The 16,309-nt window shown below is 44.1% G+C and overlaps 1 protein-coding gene across 1 annotated transcript in view; it reads right to left on the reverse strand.

Annotated features, from left to right (window-relative positions):
• ADAMTS9 (ADAM metallopeptidase with thrombospondin type 1 motif, 9) overlaps window positions 1-16,309 on the reverse strand; it is a gene marked incomplete at its 5' end in the record, with an annotated part of 81,696 nt that overhangs the window by 55,640 nt on the left and 9,747 nt on the right. Inside the window, 9 exons of the mRNA XM_009708926.1 lie at window positions 2,333-2,478; window positions 7,174-7,278; window positions 7,498-7,639; window positions 8,490-8,636; window positions 10,634-10,739; window positions 10,860-10,900; window positions 11,308-11,429; window positions 11,532-11,615; window positions 12,608-12,894. Of these exons, the coding sequence (XP_009707228.1) occupies window positions 2,333-2,478; window positions 7,174-7,278; window positions 7,498-7,639; window positions 8,490-8,636; window positions 10,634-10,739; window positions 10,860-10,900; window positions 11,308-11,429; window positions 11,532-11,615; window positions 12,608-12,894 (1,180 nt within the window). The remainder of the gene's footprint in view (window positions 1-2,332; window positions 2,479-7,173; window positions 7,279-7,497; window positions 7,640-8,489; window positions 8,637-10,633; window positions 10,740-10,859; window positions 10,901-11,307; window positions 11,430-11,531; window positions 11,616-12,607; window positions 12,895-16,309) is intronic.

The raw sequence follows: 16,309 nt of genomic DNA on the forward strand, positions 1-16,309 counted from the left end.
AGGGCTCCTGGTATTGACATCTTATGAAATACGTCTTTTCCCCACAATTCTACAGCTATGCCTTGCTTTGAAAACCAGGGCTTGCACCACAGACTCTCTAACGTGACACGCCACAGCCATGGGCTTTGTCTGTACCAGCCCGCCTCAAATTCCCATGTGGGCAATCTTGGTGGGAAGGGTCTGGTCTGGTTAGCAAATACATTCCTTCAGCATATGTCAAAACACAGCCTGCTGCCATTTCAGAGGCTTACAGCTCTTCCTACAGCCCTGCAAGATACTCGTCCACGTAGGTGTTACAGCACATTACAAACAGAGGCAGAAGCTGCAGCCTTTTTTTCTGTACCATGGCAGGGGGGGTCATTTTCAATACCAGATTTAACATGATATTTTATTGGCATGCCAGATCCCACCCCAGATCCTCGTGCACAGAAAAAGCTTGAAAAAACTAAACCATCTTTGAATATGAAAGACTTACGGAAAACTATTTCAGATCTTGCTCAAGGTATCTGGGTTGGTTTTGCTGCTGCCTTCTACGACAGAGGAGAAACTCTGTATATTTTTAAAGGACTTTGAGAAGAGGGAGAGGCAGGAGAGTACCCAGCAGAGTCTCATCCACTTGCATCGTCTCAGCAGCCCCATGATAATAGGGATGCAGCTGGTGAGAGCCCATGCTATGATGTCAAATTACAGGGACAGAACAACAGAGTCGGTGTAAAGCTCTGTAGACAGTGCTAGGGCAGACGACTCCTCACGGAGACTTTACGAGGGGTTGGAGAAGAGGTCAGTGCCAGTGACATGGCTCCTGAAACACAGCCTGGAAAATAACCACTACTGATGAGAAGCGCAAGGGTTTTCACAAGCAGCTTGATGCTGAGCGTATTTCGGTGCTTTTGCAAATCCCAGCCAAAGCAATACGCCTCATGAAACACCAAGATACAAAACACAAGCTATAAGAGACGATGGAATTTAAAATGCCTTGGCTAGCCTTTAGGGTAAAGGGGATTTTCTATCGCAGAAAGCCATCAGTCCAAACAGATGCCTCTCGAAAAGATGGGAATACATCTCACTGACAGAATCCAAATGCTCGTCAGCATAGTATTTTTGTGTGTGGAAAGATGTTTTATTTTTGTGCCTCCACAGCTACTGGAAGACCATATGGCGTGTGCTGACTCAGCACAGCGAGACGAGAACTCCTTTTGCATTTGTGTGTTTCTCAGCATCACTTTAAATTAATGTGGTGGCATCCTATTCCCTTAGTCTCAATCCTTCTCTTTCAACACTTGCCCAGCCACGCTGAGCCAGCCGCTCCTGTCACTTCACCACCGGTGCCGCAGGTACAACATCTCCCTTCTCCCATTAGCAGTGATGGAACTGTCACTGGCACATCACTAATGGCAATTTCCTTGGCAATAAGACATCCAACACCAGAGATGAAAAAGTGGAATGAGCCTGCTCAATCTTTTTAAGACCCCTTGGTCCAACCAGCTCCACAGACCCCTCTCCTCTCCATGTCTGAGTCCCAAATGAGAGCCCAGAAAGCATCCTGCCCACTCCCTTCTTGCTCTCGTGTGCTGAAAGGAGGCGGTTAAACAGAAACCAGCACAGTTCACAATTTATGCAAACAGGCTGTTTTCATACCAGTTGCTCAATCTATCACTAATATTTCGCCGGCCACACATTTGTCTCCTTGAAGCCCACGGCAAAATTCCTCGCCATTTCAAAGGGTGTAGGATTTTGCATTCCAGGCTGACGGCAAACATTTTTGAGTGCCACTTTTTAATGGGGCACAGATTTCTGCTGCGGTTTGGCTAGTCTGCACCAGCTGACATGTAACTGATCAGCTGCAACAGCAGCCAAAAGCTGCAAAACCAGCCAGAGCAGGAATAAAACAGCAGAAAACTGTATAAAGGTTCGGGCCCGTAGGAACAGCTGCAAAAGCAGCCAAAGTAGGGGTAAAACAGTGAAAAATGGAAAAATGGCTCTTCCCCTTCTCCTTCCTTTCTGATCCACAACTTTGGAGGAAGAAAAATATCTTTGGAGGTGGGACCTCAGCTGTGCCTACCGAGGAAAACAGGAGGCAATAAACCCACACAGATATTAGCTTTTTCCTTGTCTCTCCATTGAATGGATCCCTTTTTAGTGCACTTTACTCACAAACTAAACCTGTGATCGGCTCTTCCTGGGTTCCCATGCTGCCTCATCCGTGCCAGGCAAAGCCACCCGTCCCCGTGGCCCTTGGGCTGGGGATAGCCAAAGGGGATTTCAGCCCATTTGGGCAACCCAGCTGCTTTTCCCCATTTCACCCACCAGTGCGTCCCCTCGGTGCACTTACTCGGGCCTGTTGCACTCTCGTATCGCCGTCTTTATGCCACCACCGCAGGTTCTCGAGCAGGTCCCGAAAGGGCTCCACGTCCCCCACGCTCCGTCTATCACCGGTGCTTCTCGCTCTTTGGGCACACACATCCCAAACCGGCAGTGCTGCGTGTGAAGCAGAAAGATGGGAAAGGTGGGTTTGCATTGCTTTTGCATTACGAGTTGACTGCCAGCGATCAGCCCGGATGCCAACACCCATGCTTATTTACTTCTCAACCACTCCATGCAAAATGCAGCAAAGACTTTGCAATCAAATAAAATTGAACTTTTTTACTTTTTGTCTGTCACCCTCATATTTTTTTCTCTCTGCACCCTTAATGGAGAAGCAAAGACAAGAAGTCTTCTTTACGGGAAGACGACTGAGGACAACAGCAACTACCAAATATTCCCTGTTTACTGGTGCAATGCTTGTGGCACTGGCCTTTAAAAAATCTGCTTATCTGATTTCCTGGAGAGCAGCAGGAACCGCACCGTGTCAGGGGAGGAGACAGACAGGAGGGGAAAAACAGGGAAAATTCAAACCTCCCCACAGCTGTACAAAGCCCCAGAACAGAAGACAGAAAGGAAACTACCAAATCCAAAGGGAAAATAAAATAGAAAAACAAATTCCTCAATCCAAAGCACTTTTTTTTTTTTTCACTCAGTCATAACATGGGGCTTGCCAAGGCCTGGCCTACACTTGTGTTTTCCAGCTATAACTCTTGTTTTCTTTCATTTGGAAAACTGGTTTAAATTATCTTGGCAAGGTCCTGTCCCCCATTTTTATGGTATAAATTGTGTTTTGTTGGGATACGTTTGCTAGTTTGACTACACAGACTTCTGGAGAGGTGAGATCTAGGGGAGAGCCACCTTTTGGTCCCACCAGAGCGGATGGAAAAGCTTCCCCAAGACCCATGAGAGCAGGGCTTCCCTCTCGCTGAACAATGCTTGCTAAAGCCAATTTAAACTCAAGAGATGTGCTCACCTGCTGGTGGATGCCTAAATCTTTGCAATTATAGGAAGCCCAAACATTGCTGATTGCTCACAGATTAGAAGAGATTACAGACTTAAAGAAAACATGTAGCGCATCATTAAAATATTCCCTTGCAATATTTCTCTGCACCAGATGCTGTTCAGGCAGGGAAACACCCGACGATCTTTATGGCAACAGGGTTGAATTCACTGATGCGCCGTGTTTTCCCAGCCCTTTCAGTAAGAGCGAAACAACGTTGTGTCAAGACACACTATGAGTTCACTCCCTTTTTTCGGCATCCTTATGAACCACCTTTGAGAAAGCCATCTAGGAAATCAGAGCAAACTCAAGTTATCATAGGGGTTGTGTATCCAGCCCATATGACACTGGCTCTGCAGCACATTTGACACCTTTTGCCATGATGACTGGCTTGCTACATTGCTTTGTTGATGAAGAAAGCTTATCTCAGGTGTGTTTGCCTGTGGGCATGGTCTGCAGGACGGCTGAACAACTCATAGCTTGGGCCCTAAATGTGGTGTTTGCTCAGAGATGAGCATGGTCTCTAGGCTGCAATGTGCCCTGGATTTGCTTTCATCTGAAGATTTGATTCCTTGGATAGAAACTGGCTGAAAAATATCTGCTGCAGTAAAGGACAGGAATAAAATAAGCTGAAATGCCTGTTTCTTTGCTGCAGGACAAACTCTTATGTAGCACAACTCCTCCTGGTATTTAGAGAGTTGAAAAACTGCAGGATGGGGACCCCCACGCCAATCCTGTACAGGGACAAAGAGGTCCGACGGCTATCATCAACGTACAAAAATACATGACATCAATCCAACAGTGTTGTCCCAGTGGGGAACTTCTAGCGGCAACGTTGATGCTCACAGCTAAATATATAACCACAGTCATGCTTGGCACCACTGACCCAGAGAAGACGACTGAATAGCTAACTAGTGAATGTACACAGCTAACAGACCGTGACATGACCTATACGTCTCCCATCCGATGGTTGAGAATTAACCAGGAAATCACCTACATCCCTTGATTTTATTAAAAATTAGGGGGTTGGAGTTGATGGTAAAGCAAAGGGGGAAAAAAAAAAGAGCAGCTGTTTTAAATAAACAGCAAGATTATCTTATGGAAATGCAATGGTGTTTCTTGGAACCACACTGTGAATAGTCTGGCCGTGCAACCTTTGTGCCTTTTGTATTTTAAAAATAATTTCTATGTTGAGTTACAACAGAAAAACTAAAAAGCCTGCCAGGGTTTTCTTCCCTATGAGTTTACAGATCAGAGAATGAAGAGAATAAAAGAGTTTTTTTCAGGAGCAAATTCAAAATAACTTAGCCACACAGCTGAGTAGGAGAGCAATGGCAGGGACGGGAGACACTACAGCAGTCTTTCCTTTCCTTTGTCTTGCCACTGGAGTCCCAGATAATTCACCAAATCCAGCTCCCATCCTTGGGCTGAGTTTGGCAGAATAGATTAGCAGGGGGCAGACAAGTGCTGTGAAGCTTCATGCATGCATAACATATACGCTACCTGCTGCCTTATGGCAGGAGACTGAAATGATTACTATTCGTCTACTCTACTCTTACCATTCTTTAAACAACCCTGAAAACTGCAAGAGAGAGAGGCCCAAGTTTATGACCCTCTTTATTTTCTTTCAGTGATTTATTTCTACTTGACAATGTACTGGTGCTGTGAAACACTGTAAACCATCATGACTGGTGCTCACCCAGCAAAGGCCAAACTCTGGGCTGGGCTTATCTAGTGATATCAAATTGATTTAGTGATATCAAATTCAGTGTCCTCACATGCAAAATATGCATAAGCTAATACTCCTATGTTGTTTTAGCGTCCTTGATTTAAGAATAAATTTAGAGTCCTGTTAAATCTACATCCCAGTAGTTTTAGCTAGATTTTCTTTTTTTTAGCTATTCAAGGCTCCCTCATTTCCAAAGATACCTCCATAAAAAATGGAATGGTATTTTCTCCATCTGCCAACCCATATATCATGGGCTTTAAACATGCAGACTTGAGGCAAGGCATTAGTCAGCAAGCAGCAGTTTGATGGGGCTCCTGGCCACAGCAGAGTACCAAAATAGCGATTTATTCCAATAAAAAGCACTCTAGACTAGCACCTCAGCACTTTACAAGCCCAAGTAAACACTGAGGAGGAGGGAGCTTATGACGATCCAAACCTTAAGCTTGAATTAGACCAACACACAGATACAAGAATTACTCCGTAAAGCCTTTTTGTGAGAATACATTCAAATGCCTGAAGACGAGTGGACTGCATTAGCTTTTCTTAAAAGCCCATCTGCTCTCAGCTGAGAAGTTCAGGTCACACTTGTTTAATTTGTCTAAACTTGTCAAATTGTCTAAATTTGTGGACTGAAATGTTTTTGCTTACACAGTCTTTATTAAGAGCCATGCAGCTGGACCCTGCCTCTTGCATGACATGGGGTAACTCTGAGGAGGTCCTAATCTGCTCAATTGCAATTGTTGGCACATCACTCTGGTCATATCCAAGGGTAATTTCAGGTTTGTCAGAGGAAAAATTGCAGCCCCGGTTTTTGGAATTTCAAGACAATAGTTATTTCTGAGCTTCCAGCAGTGAGCAGACCCTACTCTCACCAATGAAGAAGTCGAAGACACAAGGTCTCAAGTCACAGAGGCTCCACAGATGCCTAAGCTTTATCCTGAGTCTCTAAACAGGGGGGATTTTACATAAAAACATTAAATATTGGTGCACCACTGGCTCCAAGGAGTAGCACAAGAATAGGATTTGCAACAACATCTCTAGTGCACATTATTATCAACAATAAAACCAAACCTGTTGACTGCACTTTTCCCTAAGAAAGGAAGGCAAATTGATACATCATGCCCATTGTCTTGAAGGAAATCAGTAAAGTGTCATTGAACAATTCATTTTTCAGACACATGCAACAAAAGACTAATTACCAAGGAGATCCACAGCCTGTATGGAAAATTATATCTAAAAAAAGCATCCAGTCATTTTTATTAAAATACATTTGAAAGACTATGAATTAAAATGCTGACTCTTTCTAAAGAAAACTTTAACTATTGATCATTAATAGCCAAAAAAGCTATACCTTGTAGAATAACATCACGCTTTTGTTACTACACTCAGATGGAGAATATTTTCGTTCAGACACAAATGATGAAAACTAGTTAGCATTTTTCTTCAAAATCCTCAGTATCTCAGTAAAAGAAAAAAAAAAAAAAATCTTCTCAAGTATTTTTCTCCAGATCTGGACAACTGAAAACTAAATACTTACTCTAGAAACAACAATGCTAGCTGGAAACTAACATTGCACATGGAAATTTAAAGTTTCTATGAATTACTGCCAAAAGTGTTCCATACAGAAAATGTCAACCAGTTCTATATTTTACTCTGAAGTTGTCAAGATGAGAAGCCAGTTGGCAAGTTTATCTTACACAAAATTACTAATTGCTCACATCACCTAGGAAATTCCTCATAAAAGCCATGGGGAGCTTTGCAAAAGTTTTGCTCAAGAGTTCACTGAAGGGCATTAATTTCAAAAAAAAAAAAATAAATGCGTGCTCCAGAAAGAATACCTGCTTTAAACAACACTACGCCAAGCAGTCAATTTTAACCACATTATCTGGGGTAGAGTTGGCCCAGGCACACCAGGTTTAAAACACACAGACCTGCTTTGGACTTCCACCCTTGCAGTCAGAAGCTGTGCCCCTTACAACAGACCATTGGGGTAGGATGATTTTGACTGATATGCTTAGTCAGATATGACTGAGCCCTAGGAAACATAGCTACAAGGCATGAACCACCAGGTACTACAGACCTTTCCAGGCTCACATTCTGTTCCATCAGCCCAAGGTGTGTGTTGGGTACGACATCCCTTGTGTGCACCATCGATGTTAATACACCAAAGTCGCCGACACTGCATCTGCTTAAGTTATCGAAAAGATCAAAATATTAAATAAATACGTGCCACACGTCTTACCAGATAGATGATCCTTTTTGAAATTATCCCCCTAGAATCTATCATTAATTCACAGGCTTGACAGTAATTTGATGGTTTTTGAGCCTCCCATTCATCCAACCCCAGGAGGCCTTATTTTGCTCTGCCCACACCAGGAAAACCAAGGTGTGGAATTTCACTTACCATGTACGGGCACACTTGAGATCCGGGTCCAAAAATTAACTCACATTGTTTGTTGACGTCATAAATCAGCCCCGGGAGCTGCTGAGGCAACGTGTAAGTTCTTGATGAAGGTTCATCAAGCAAACACTCCCCATAACCAGTGCTACAACACAAATCAGAAAAACGGTGTTAGACAGGAGGCGATGAGACTACAACCCATTGGTGTTTACCCGAATTAGCCTTAGGGCAGAGGCACACCACATTCGCCATATTTAACAAGCACTACAACAGCTACTGCAGACTCGAGCACAGGGGGCTGCATTACCCATTAACCACCAACCCCGCGCTGTGCTAACGACCATCCACCACAGTGCAGTCAGCTACCCTGCCAAAAGCATTTCTGAGTGTGCACGACCTGCATTTAGTTGCTGAGCAAGCACTGGTACATACTTAGAAAGAAAATCATTGTTTAGCAGAACTGCCCAAGGGACCAAGCTCCTGGATTTGCCAGAACACCAAGGTGGCTCTCATTCTGTTCCCCATCACAACACATGGGAAGGCATCACAGCAAATGGGTGATCACTGTGCATCAAACTGACCCGCGGGCTCCTGGAAGAGTGTTCCCACCATGAACTAGTGCCAGGGCTTTATCTTGACCTGTGGAGCAGAAAGGCAGATTCAATCTGCCTCCTAAAACACAGCTCGTATCTGGGCCACAGGGCTTGGAAAACTCACTCTTCAGGTTCGAGGAGAATGCACATTCCTTAAAAGCAATATCCATGGTGGAAGACTTATTCTTCCCCATAGAGAACCCGGTCCTTGCCAGCTTATCATGAGGCTGAACTGGCAGAGACTGGATGGCCGGACCTGCTCTATGTAAAGGACGCGTGCACACACAAATCCCTCTGATTTCCTTCAAATGCTGCACACCAGGACTTCAGATTAACTGATGAACCCCATGGTATGCATGCACATGTAAAAACAGCCTAACACATGCATATTCAAGGCCTTACTCCAGAAATTCAGTGATGTATTTCCTACTGCATTTTGACCACATCCAGGGATTGGTGTAGAAGTTCAGTGTTGGTGCCATGACATGCTGTTGATTTTTACCTCCATCTTCTTTGCACTTATGATTGTCATCATGTGGCATGTTAAACCTAAGAGAAGGATAACAGTGAAAATTACAGTCGGTTAAGTGGCAAATGTCGAGTATTTGGCATAGCAAGAGCAACAGTGTGAACTAAATGAAAGCAAAGCCAAGAATTTTTCCTAGATACACTACTGACAAATATTATAGAATAAAAGTATTAATAGGTACATACTCATAAGTGTCAACAAGCATTGATCAAATGAGTTTCCTAGCATTCGTCTGCAAAAAGCTACGCAACAGCCCAGTAAGCTCTCCACACCGTGACTGCATACATTTAGCCAGACAAATCCTTGAGGAAGCCTGGAATAAGACGCAATTTCAGCTGCAGTCTCCTTTTCAGCTGGCGGTTGTGATCCTGCAGGCAGGCTGCAGTTTGGCCCCACCTTCATAAAAATGGCAAGTTCTCTAGAATCGAGGCAAAGAGCCAAGAGTTGATCTGGGAGAATAAGTTTCTGAAGGAGACAAATGACTTCAGCCCACTGACCACCCCTGCCTGAAGTCCCTCGTGTACATAGGCAGTACCCTATGTTGGCTGCAAAATGTTTTCCAATGCAGTCGAATACTTTGGGCTACATCGATCCCCCATGTTGTTGCCTAAAATAGGGTTGCACCAGGGATAGACTTGGCTCCTATACTTTCCGTGGTAGGTTTACAAAATGCCATTAAGCATCAATATCAGCAGAAACCCACACAAAGTTTGCGGCACATGACATATTGAAGAATGCGGCAAATACGCTAAGGGAGACAGAATGGCTTAAAGTGCTTTGCTGTTTGAAGTGGAGAAGGGGAAACAACCCGGTGTGATCCTGCGTTCGAAGGCTGGGGAGTTTATACCCCATTAAGATTACCTCCAATGAACCACCTTTTCACTCTGCTCCCTGTAAAAGAGCAAAGAGGCATTTCCTCTGCCGCTAACGCCTCCGGCAGCTCTGGGGCAGCATTAGCGAAGGAATTAGCCACAGGTTAGGTGTGGGGAACGCCAAATCTTCAGGGACTTTCTGTCAGGAAATCTCATTTAAATAAATACTACCATGGTTATAAATAGACTGTCTCAGCCAGCTCTCTGTGAAGGAAAAGGGAGTTTAAAACAATGGGCGACCTGTTCCCAAGTACTCATCCATCCCACACCTACAGACTTCCACTGCAAACCAGGCGTGAGGTGGTTTGGGACTCAACCAGCTGACTAAGAGTTGTAGATGCGGGGTAAAGGACTATGTGATCTAAGATGATTTTTCTCACTACCACTCTCAAAACCAGTCAAAATCAGTTAAAAGATATTTCCATTGGAGGAGGTGCAACTTGAATGACAGCACCTCTTCTGGGGATGTCCAGCAGCATGAGATTTTCCCTCGTGAAATAGTTCAGGAGGTGGGGCAGGCTCATTTACACATCCCGACCACGGGCCAGACACCCTGAGTAAATTCCTCCTTTCACACACAGTTGCTGCGCTGCCTTCAGTACCACCACGCACAGCAGTGGGACGAGCAGTGGTAGGCTGAGGACCTGCTCTCGGAGAAGACTTCAGTCCCAAAGGCCACATGAGATGTGCCCATGCCCCTCGCCCTGGCCCTCCCCGAGGCACCTAGCACCTGCCAGCTCCGGCCAAAATCCTGGCTAGTCCCAGTGGCTTGGCCAGGATGTCACGGCTGCTGGGGCAGATTCTGCTGACATTCACGTGTAGATGTGAGAAGATGTAGTAACAAAGGACATTTTGTTAGCTCTCCTCCCTTGTTTAGGTGCTGCTTGGGGTACCCTGTCACTCGTCCTCCCCAAAATGTGGATCTACTGCTTTTGCTGCTCTCAGATAGGCTCTGGGGCACCCCACCACCTCCCAGAGTCACAGCACAGCTTAATCTTCCTTGGTGGTGCATCTTCTACCCAAGTATATTTATCTCCTCTCAAATAATTAGGCTCAGCCGGTATCAAGTCCTAGCCTGGCTGGCAAGCCCTAGCTAGCATAAATCTTAGGCTATTTAAATGTAAATGTATTTACATAAAACATACACATGGCCAAGTTCATGTGCTATTGTGAAAGCAGTGCTCAGTCCGTTATCTTCACTAATTGAACAGCTCCTGTACGGGTCACAGACTGTGCCCAGCTCTGCCAGACCTAGGAGAGAACAAAGAGGTTTACGATAGAAAAAGAAACATCGCCCACGGTTCAGCACAGGCAACTAACATTTTCACTACAAAAAAAGTTATTAAGAGACAAAGAAAAGGTTTTCCTTACCCAGAGTATCACATTTGTCGTGCGCTCTACAAATATCCTGTCTGAAAGCAGAACAGACCTGACACATTAATTTCCAATGCAGCAGTGAGTTAAGGTACAAGCACAATAATAATATCCAAGAGCAATTCTTGGTCCTCCAATGGACCTTCTCATGCTGGTTTGCCACGTCATCCAGTAAGAGTCTGAACCAGCTCTCTACCATAGTCAGAGTTCTTCGTCTTATGTTGAACCCATGGGCAGACCTTGGACAGTCCTGAACCTCTCAAAGTCACCTACCGCTATGATGGACACATTATGCCAATTCTCCTCACAGTTACACCACTCCCACAATTGCAAATGTCATTGCACCCACATCAAAAATCGAACATTTCCCATAGCTGGATATATTACACGCTCACAGCCTCCGACACATGACTGGCCACAGTTTTCATGAGAATCTTCACCATACCTGGTAACAAGCACGGCTGTATCATGTTGAAGGTGACTTCCTTCAGGGTGGTTCTGGGATTGCTGCCATTGGCAAAAGTTTTTTAATGTTGTCTGGGCATTGTAAGATATTGCAGGACCATCCTAATAAGAAGCACAGTGAAAGCAAGTATTTTAATTATTCATCGCAATGCTCACCACAAATGCCACTGTCAAACAGAAGGTGAAGAAAATCACTTCCATTACCTGTTCATTATGTATCACGACCAATTTCACAATAACGATATTAATTAAATTTCCAATGCTTGGGTCTTTGTAGATAGAGGCCACCTGTTTCAAAAAGAAATATTCAGAATTATTGTTAACATTCAAGGAAACAAACAATTAAGACAAAACATGCACGTTTTTCCATTTTGCAACCGTTTTTCTCCTTTTTCTCCTGAGCTGCTCTTCTGCCCCACTCAGTGCTCTGATGTTACTTGGAGAGACCTCCTGCCAGAAGCACAATTTTAGAATAAAACAAACCGGCTGATATTGCAGAAACTCAACGTTTCCTTTTGCTTTAGCACACATTTCCCCAAATTACAGGATCATTCTGCTCTGAGATACAATGACCACCAACCAAGACTGTCAAAAGCAACTTATTCTCTTGAGTGCCTTGTTTTGACATGGACAGTTTTAGACCACATGTTCACTGCATTTCCACCCTCGAATAGGATGAAAATCCCTCCAGTGACACAACTATGCTGGACACTCTCTTCCAGTCACTCCGCATCTACTCTGTCTGTTTCGGGACCACACTACCGTATCCTAGTACCAGCAGCTACTAAAATGCTTGTCCTCCTCCTGGAAAGCCAACCCTACCACTTTGCTAAGGATCAAGGTGACCATAGGCTCCTTTTCCTTGCAACGGCAAGGGAAGTCAGGCAACTGCATAACCTACTAGTATCAGTCTCTTGGAAGGCACGGTCCCCCAAGTACCTTTTTAATTCAGCTGCTATTTCACGTGGGCTTAAATAGAAAGAAGAGTACAGCATGTGGACTAAAGGGCCAGTGATATTTCTCATGCTGCCTGGGGTTCAGAAAGCTGGAAAGGAGAGGTGTGGGAAAGGGTAGGAAATGTGATGGGTCTGGGAAGGAAGATGACTCCAACCAGTGTTCCCCAGCCAAGTTTTACCAAGCTTTACTCTAATCCCAGCATTACCTCCATGCCTGGCGGAGGCAAACTGATGGTATTGCACATGAATGCAGCAGAAATGATGCTCTGTGACCACTAGAAAATGATCCGTGGGTGAGTTTACTCTCCCTAGTTGAATACTCACTATCGACATTAACGTTAAGACATAGTGCTGTAGATTAGCTCCATGGTAGGCGACCATCCTGCTGTCAGCCACCACCATCACTTCCACAAACCGAGGGTAGGAGAGAAACCGCTTTGTTCGTTTGTGGCTCTTCTTTTCACTGATGTTCCCAGTCTTGTTGCTATCTGCAGAAAACGAATTCACTTCCAGGCTGTGTTTCAACATCTCTATGTCAGATAATATGCTGCTTTCTGCCCATTGTCTTCTCCAGTGTTTCCGCTTGTTCTTTTTGTGACTGTGTTCGTGATCTATGATTAAAAAGCAGACAAAACCATCCAGTACATTCTGGAGTGAATACAGTTAATACCACATGCATGTTATGTCAAAATACCTATTTACTTCAATGAAGAGTTAGTAGGCTTGTTCCAAACAGCTAACCGAAACAGAAGTACTCTGTGGAAGCCCACCATGTAATCCAACATCTAAGGCTTTTCTTAATTTTTAAAGTAACCTTATGGAAGCCGATGGTACTTAAAGGCTGACATGCACGTAAAGGCTTTCCTGCAGCAGAGCCGTCTCCTTGCCCGCGCAGGAGGGATGGTGTCTGGGCTGCAGCTCAGTTTAACACGACGTGAGCCCGGTGATGGTAATTAGCCACCGCAGCGGCAGCGTGAGGATTCTGGGCACGTCCAAGGTGGCCAGGAAACCACAGGAAACAAAGGTCCAAATCCTCTATTTCTAACTCAGGCATGAAGGACGGCAGGATTTGGCCTTCATAGCGAAGCAATTATATATGATTTATTTCTGTCTCTAACAATAACACGGCTGGGCTTCAATTCCCCCCCTCCCTTTATTATTCTGTGCTACAGGAATGGTAAAGGTCATCTAATAGCACAGCTGCCACTGGCTAAAGAATAGAATTCAGGAAGTTTCACATATACTGCTTTTGATATTCAATTAGGTCAAACATAAAGGCAGCCTGAAAATATACTCCATGTTGATACAAAGACGACAAAGTGAAGAGGGAGAACAGGCAAATAAAACATATGGAACGTGTACAATTAAGATTTACCATCTGATTAGTATGTAATTATAGCATTATTTAAATGTTAGAGCAAAATCACTCTTATTTGATGCCACTTAATTTTTAATCTGTTCATCATAGGAAGTAGCTAATTGAATGTGATTCATCCATGAGAGACTGTTCGCTTCTGCATTTAATATAAAGCCAGATCTGAACTACTCATCTAAGACTCCAGGCTACAACCCTCACGCTCTTTGTAGCTTTAGTTTAATTTTGTCATGGTGGTGAAAAATATCACATTTCCTTATCTGACCCACTGAGTAGGTTAGAGGAAGCATAATATTAGGGAACAAAGGGATATTCAATGCTCAAACAAGATTGAAATGATAGGAAACTTCTTAGCTATCGTTCCTGTGTAGTTTCCTTTTAGGATATTTTGTAATAATTTCCAAAAAAAGAAATATAGAATACATTCTCCAATATCAAGGCAGGCAAAGGGGGTCGGTCAGATTCTACCTATCTGAAAAATACTATCCTTTTGCCCTATGTGTAAATAGGCAAGAGAGTATTTAAAGAATTAAATCCTGTTTACTCTGCACTACCTAAGTCCTATGAATTCTCCTTTCTTGATATAGTCCAGACCACCTTAATACAGTAGAGAGTCTGCAGTTATTTGAGTAAGAATTTGAGAAAGCCAATGGCATTTGTGGTTATAATTGGATTGCCCTAGTTCCTCTGCACTAATCAATGCCCTTGTGTTGGCAAGGTTGTGCTCTCATGCTGGCACGGCTTCGTGGGCAACCGTGACATTATCCCGACTCATTCAGTGCCAATCAGCGTGGGAAGCCAACTATGCATACAAATAACTTAAAAGGTGAGAAGAAGACCAGACCGAGGAGAAAGTGCAAACCTCAACCATTCAGCCAGTCCCCCTCCTCTCTGCACTCTCAGCCAGTCACTTAAATTTCCCTTTTAAATAACTAACTTCCAAAAGAAGCAGGTGCTCAAGGAAAAAAATGTGTTAAGGATGGGGAGATGCTCAACATGGCTCAAGCGAGGCTGAAGGCAAGGCTGTGGTGCGAAGGCAGAGCTCTGCACCATCCGCAACCGCGGCTCCGCAGAGTTCCAAATGGGACCACGGGGCTCAGGCATCTTCTCCAGCCAGCCAGCCTGGCAGAGGGAGGTTAGATGGCAAAAGAAAAAGGAAATGCAGAGAGACACCTCTTATACAGGAGGTGTTTAAAAGAAATTAATCGATATTCACCAGGCTCGCATTGAAATCCTGCAGCTAGTGTTGTCATACGCTCAAAAAAAACCCACCCAAAAAACAGAGGTCCACAGGAAATGCCAGGTCTGGTTCCAAGAGCCCCAACCTGACCCACCACACAGGAAAACCAGAGCCCAACACAGCCAGGTACACCCAACACAGAGGAAAAAACTCCTTTCTTTCTGTTGCAGAGATCTCACATGGTGTCACAGTCATTTAGGCTGGAAAAGACCCTTAAGACCATCGAGTCCCAGTCGTTAACCTAACACTGCCAAGTGTCAGTAGAGTATCAATGTACTTCCCCCGTCCAGCACACAAATCAAGTCAGTCACATCATCCCTTCAAAAACCAACATTTTTTTTTCCAGGCACAAAGTCACCAACACTTACAGCAGGCTATTTGGACAGGTCACATACAGTATGTTTGCCAGCCTAGTTACTGTAAAACCAAGCACAAGCGAGTGAGGGTGCCTTGCATGTAAATCCAATCCTGGACTTTGATAGTAGTGAACTGTTATCTTCACCCATCTTTCTTGCATGTAACTACACTCAGAGATGGTGCACATTCACCTGTAAAAAATTAAACACTAATGGCAGTGCACTGCTCTCAACCCATCCATAAAACCCCCACCAGCATTAATGGGAGCTGCATACAGGCATTGCCAGTACTCCCTGTGCCTGATGCAGTTGATATCTCACTCCGTTACGATGGCCACGACAGAAATGCTCTTATTGAACGGTGCAGCATCCTGCCGTTTAATCAAGCAGAAGTGAAAATCTCTCGCGTTACACAAGAAAACTGCAGTTTTACAGCGACAGCTTCCTACTGCCACACACAATACCAAAAAAGGGTGTGATATTTTTCCACCTGGTTTTGCTCTTTTTTTTTTTTTCCTTTTGTGTTAATAATACATTAACAGAAATCAGGAAGGAAAATGGTTTCCTTGGCAAGCTCTCAGTCTCTGCAGATGACCTGAAAAACATCTACCTACACATGGCAGTAATTGGATGAGTTTAAGCAACAAAATATTTTCTTTAATTTGCAGAAAAAAACCCCCAATGAGTAGACAAACACTTTAAAACCACACACACAATATAGATCAATAATTCAAGTATTAGGCGAGCCTATGCACTGATTCAACAGTTAATATTCATTTAAGAGGTGGCTAAAAGGCTGCTGGAATAATGTCCATTTTACTGCTTGCTTTACTAAGACAGTCTATGGTATTTCCACTGTTTTTAGACAGGCCTGGAGGTGTACGTTCATTATTTTTTTTTTCCGCTTGGTTTCTTCTTTGTTATGTGGGACTTAAAAAGTAGACCCAATCCTGTGACAGGGATATGCCTTCCTGATGGCATCTTCCCACCCGTGCCATTTATTTTTGCTCGTGCAAGAAGTCTCAGCCCAGAGCCCATTGAACTGATTTATGGCT

This window comes from Cariama cristata, unplaced genomic scaffold, assembly GCF_000690535.1.
Source record: "Cariama cristata isolate BGI_N322 unplaced genomic scaffold, ASM69053v1 scaffold15230, whole genome shotgun sequence".
Taxonomy (NCBI): domain Eukaryota; kingdom Metazoa; phylum Chordata; class Aves; order Cariamiformes; family Cariamidae; genus Cariama; species Cariama cristata.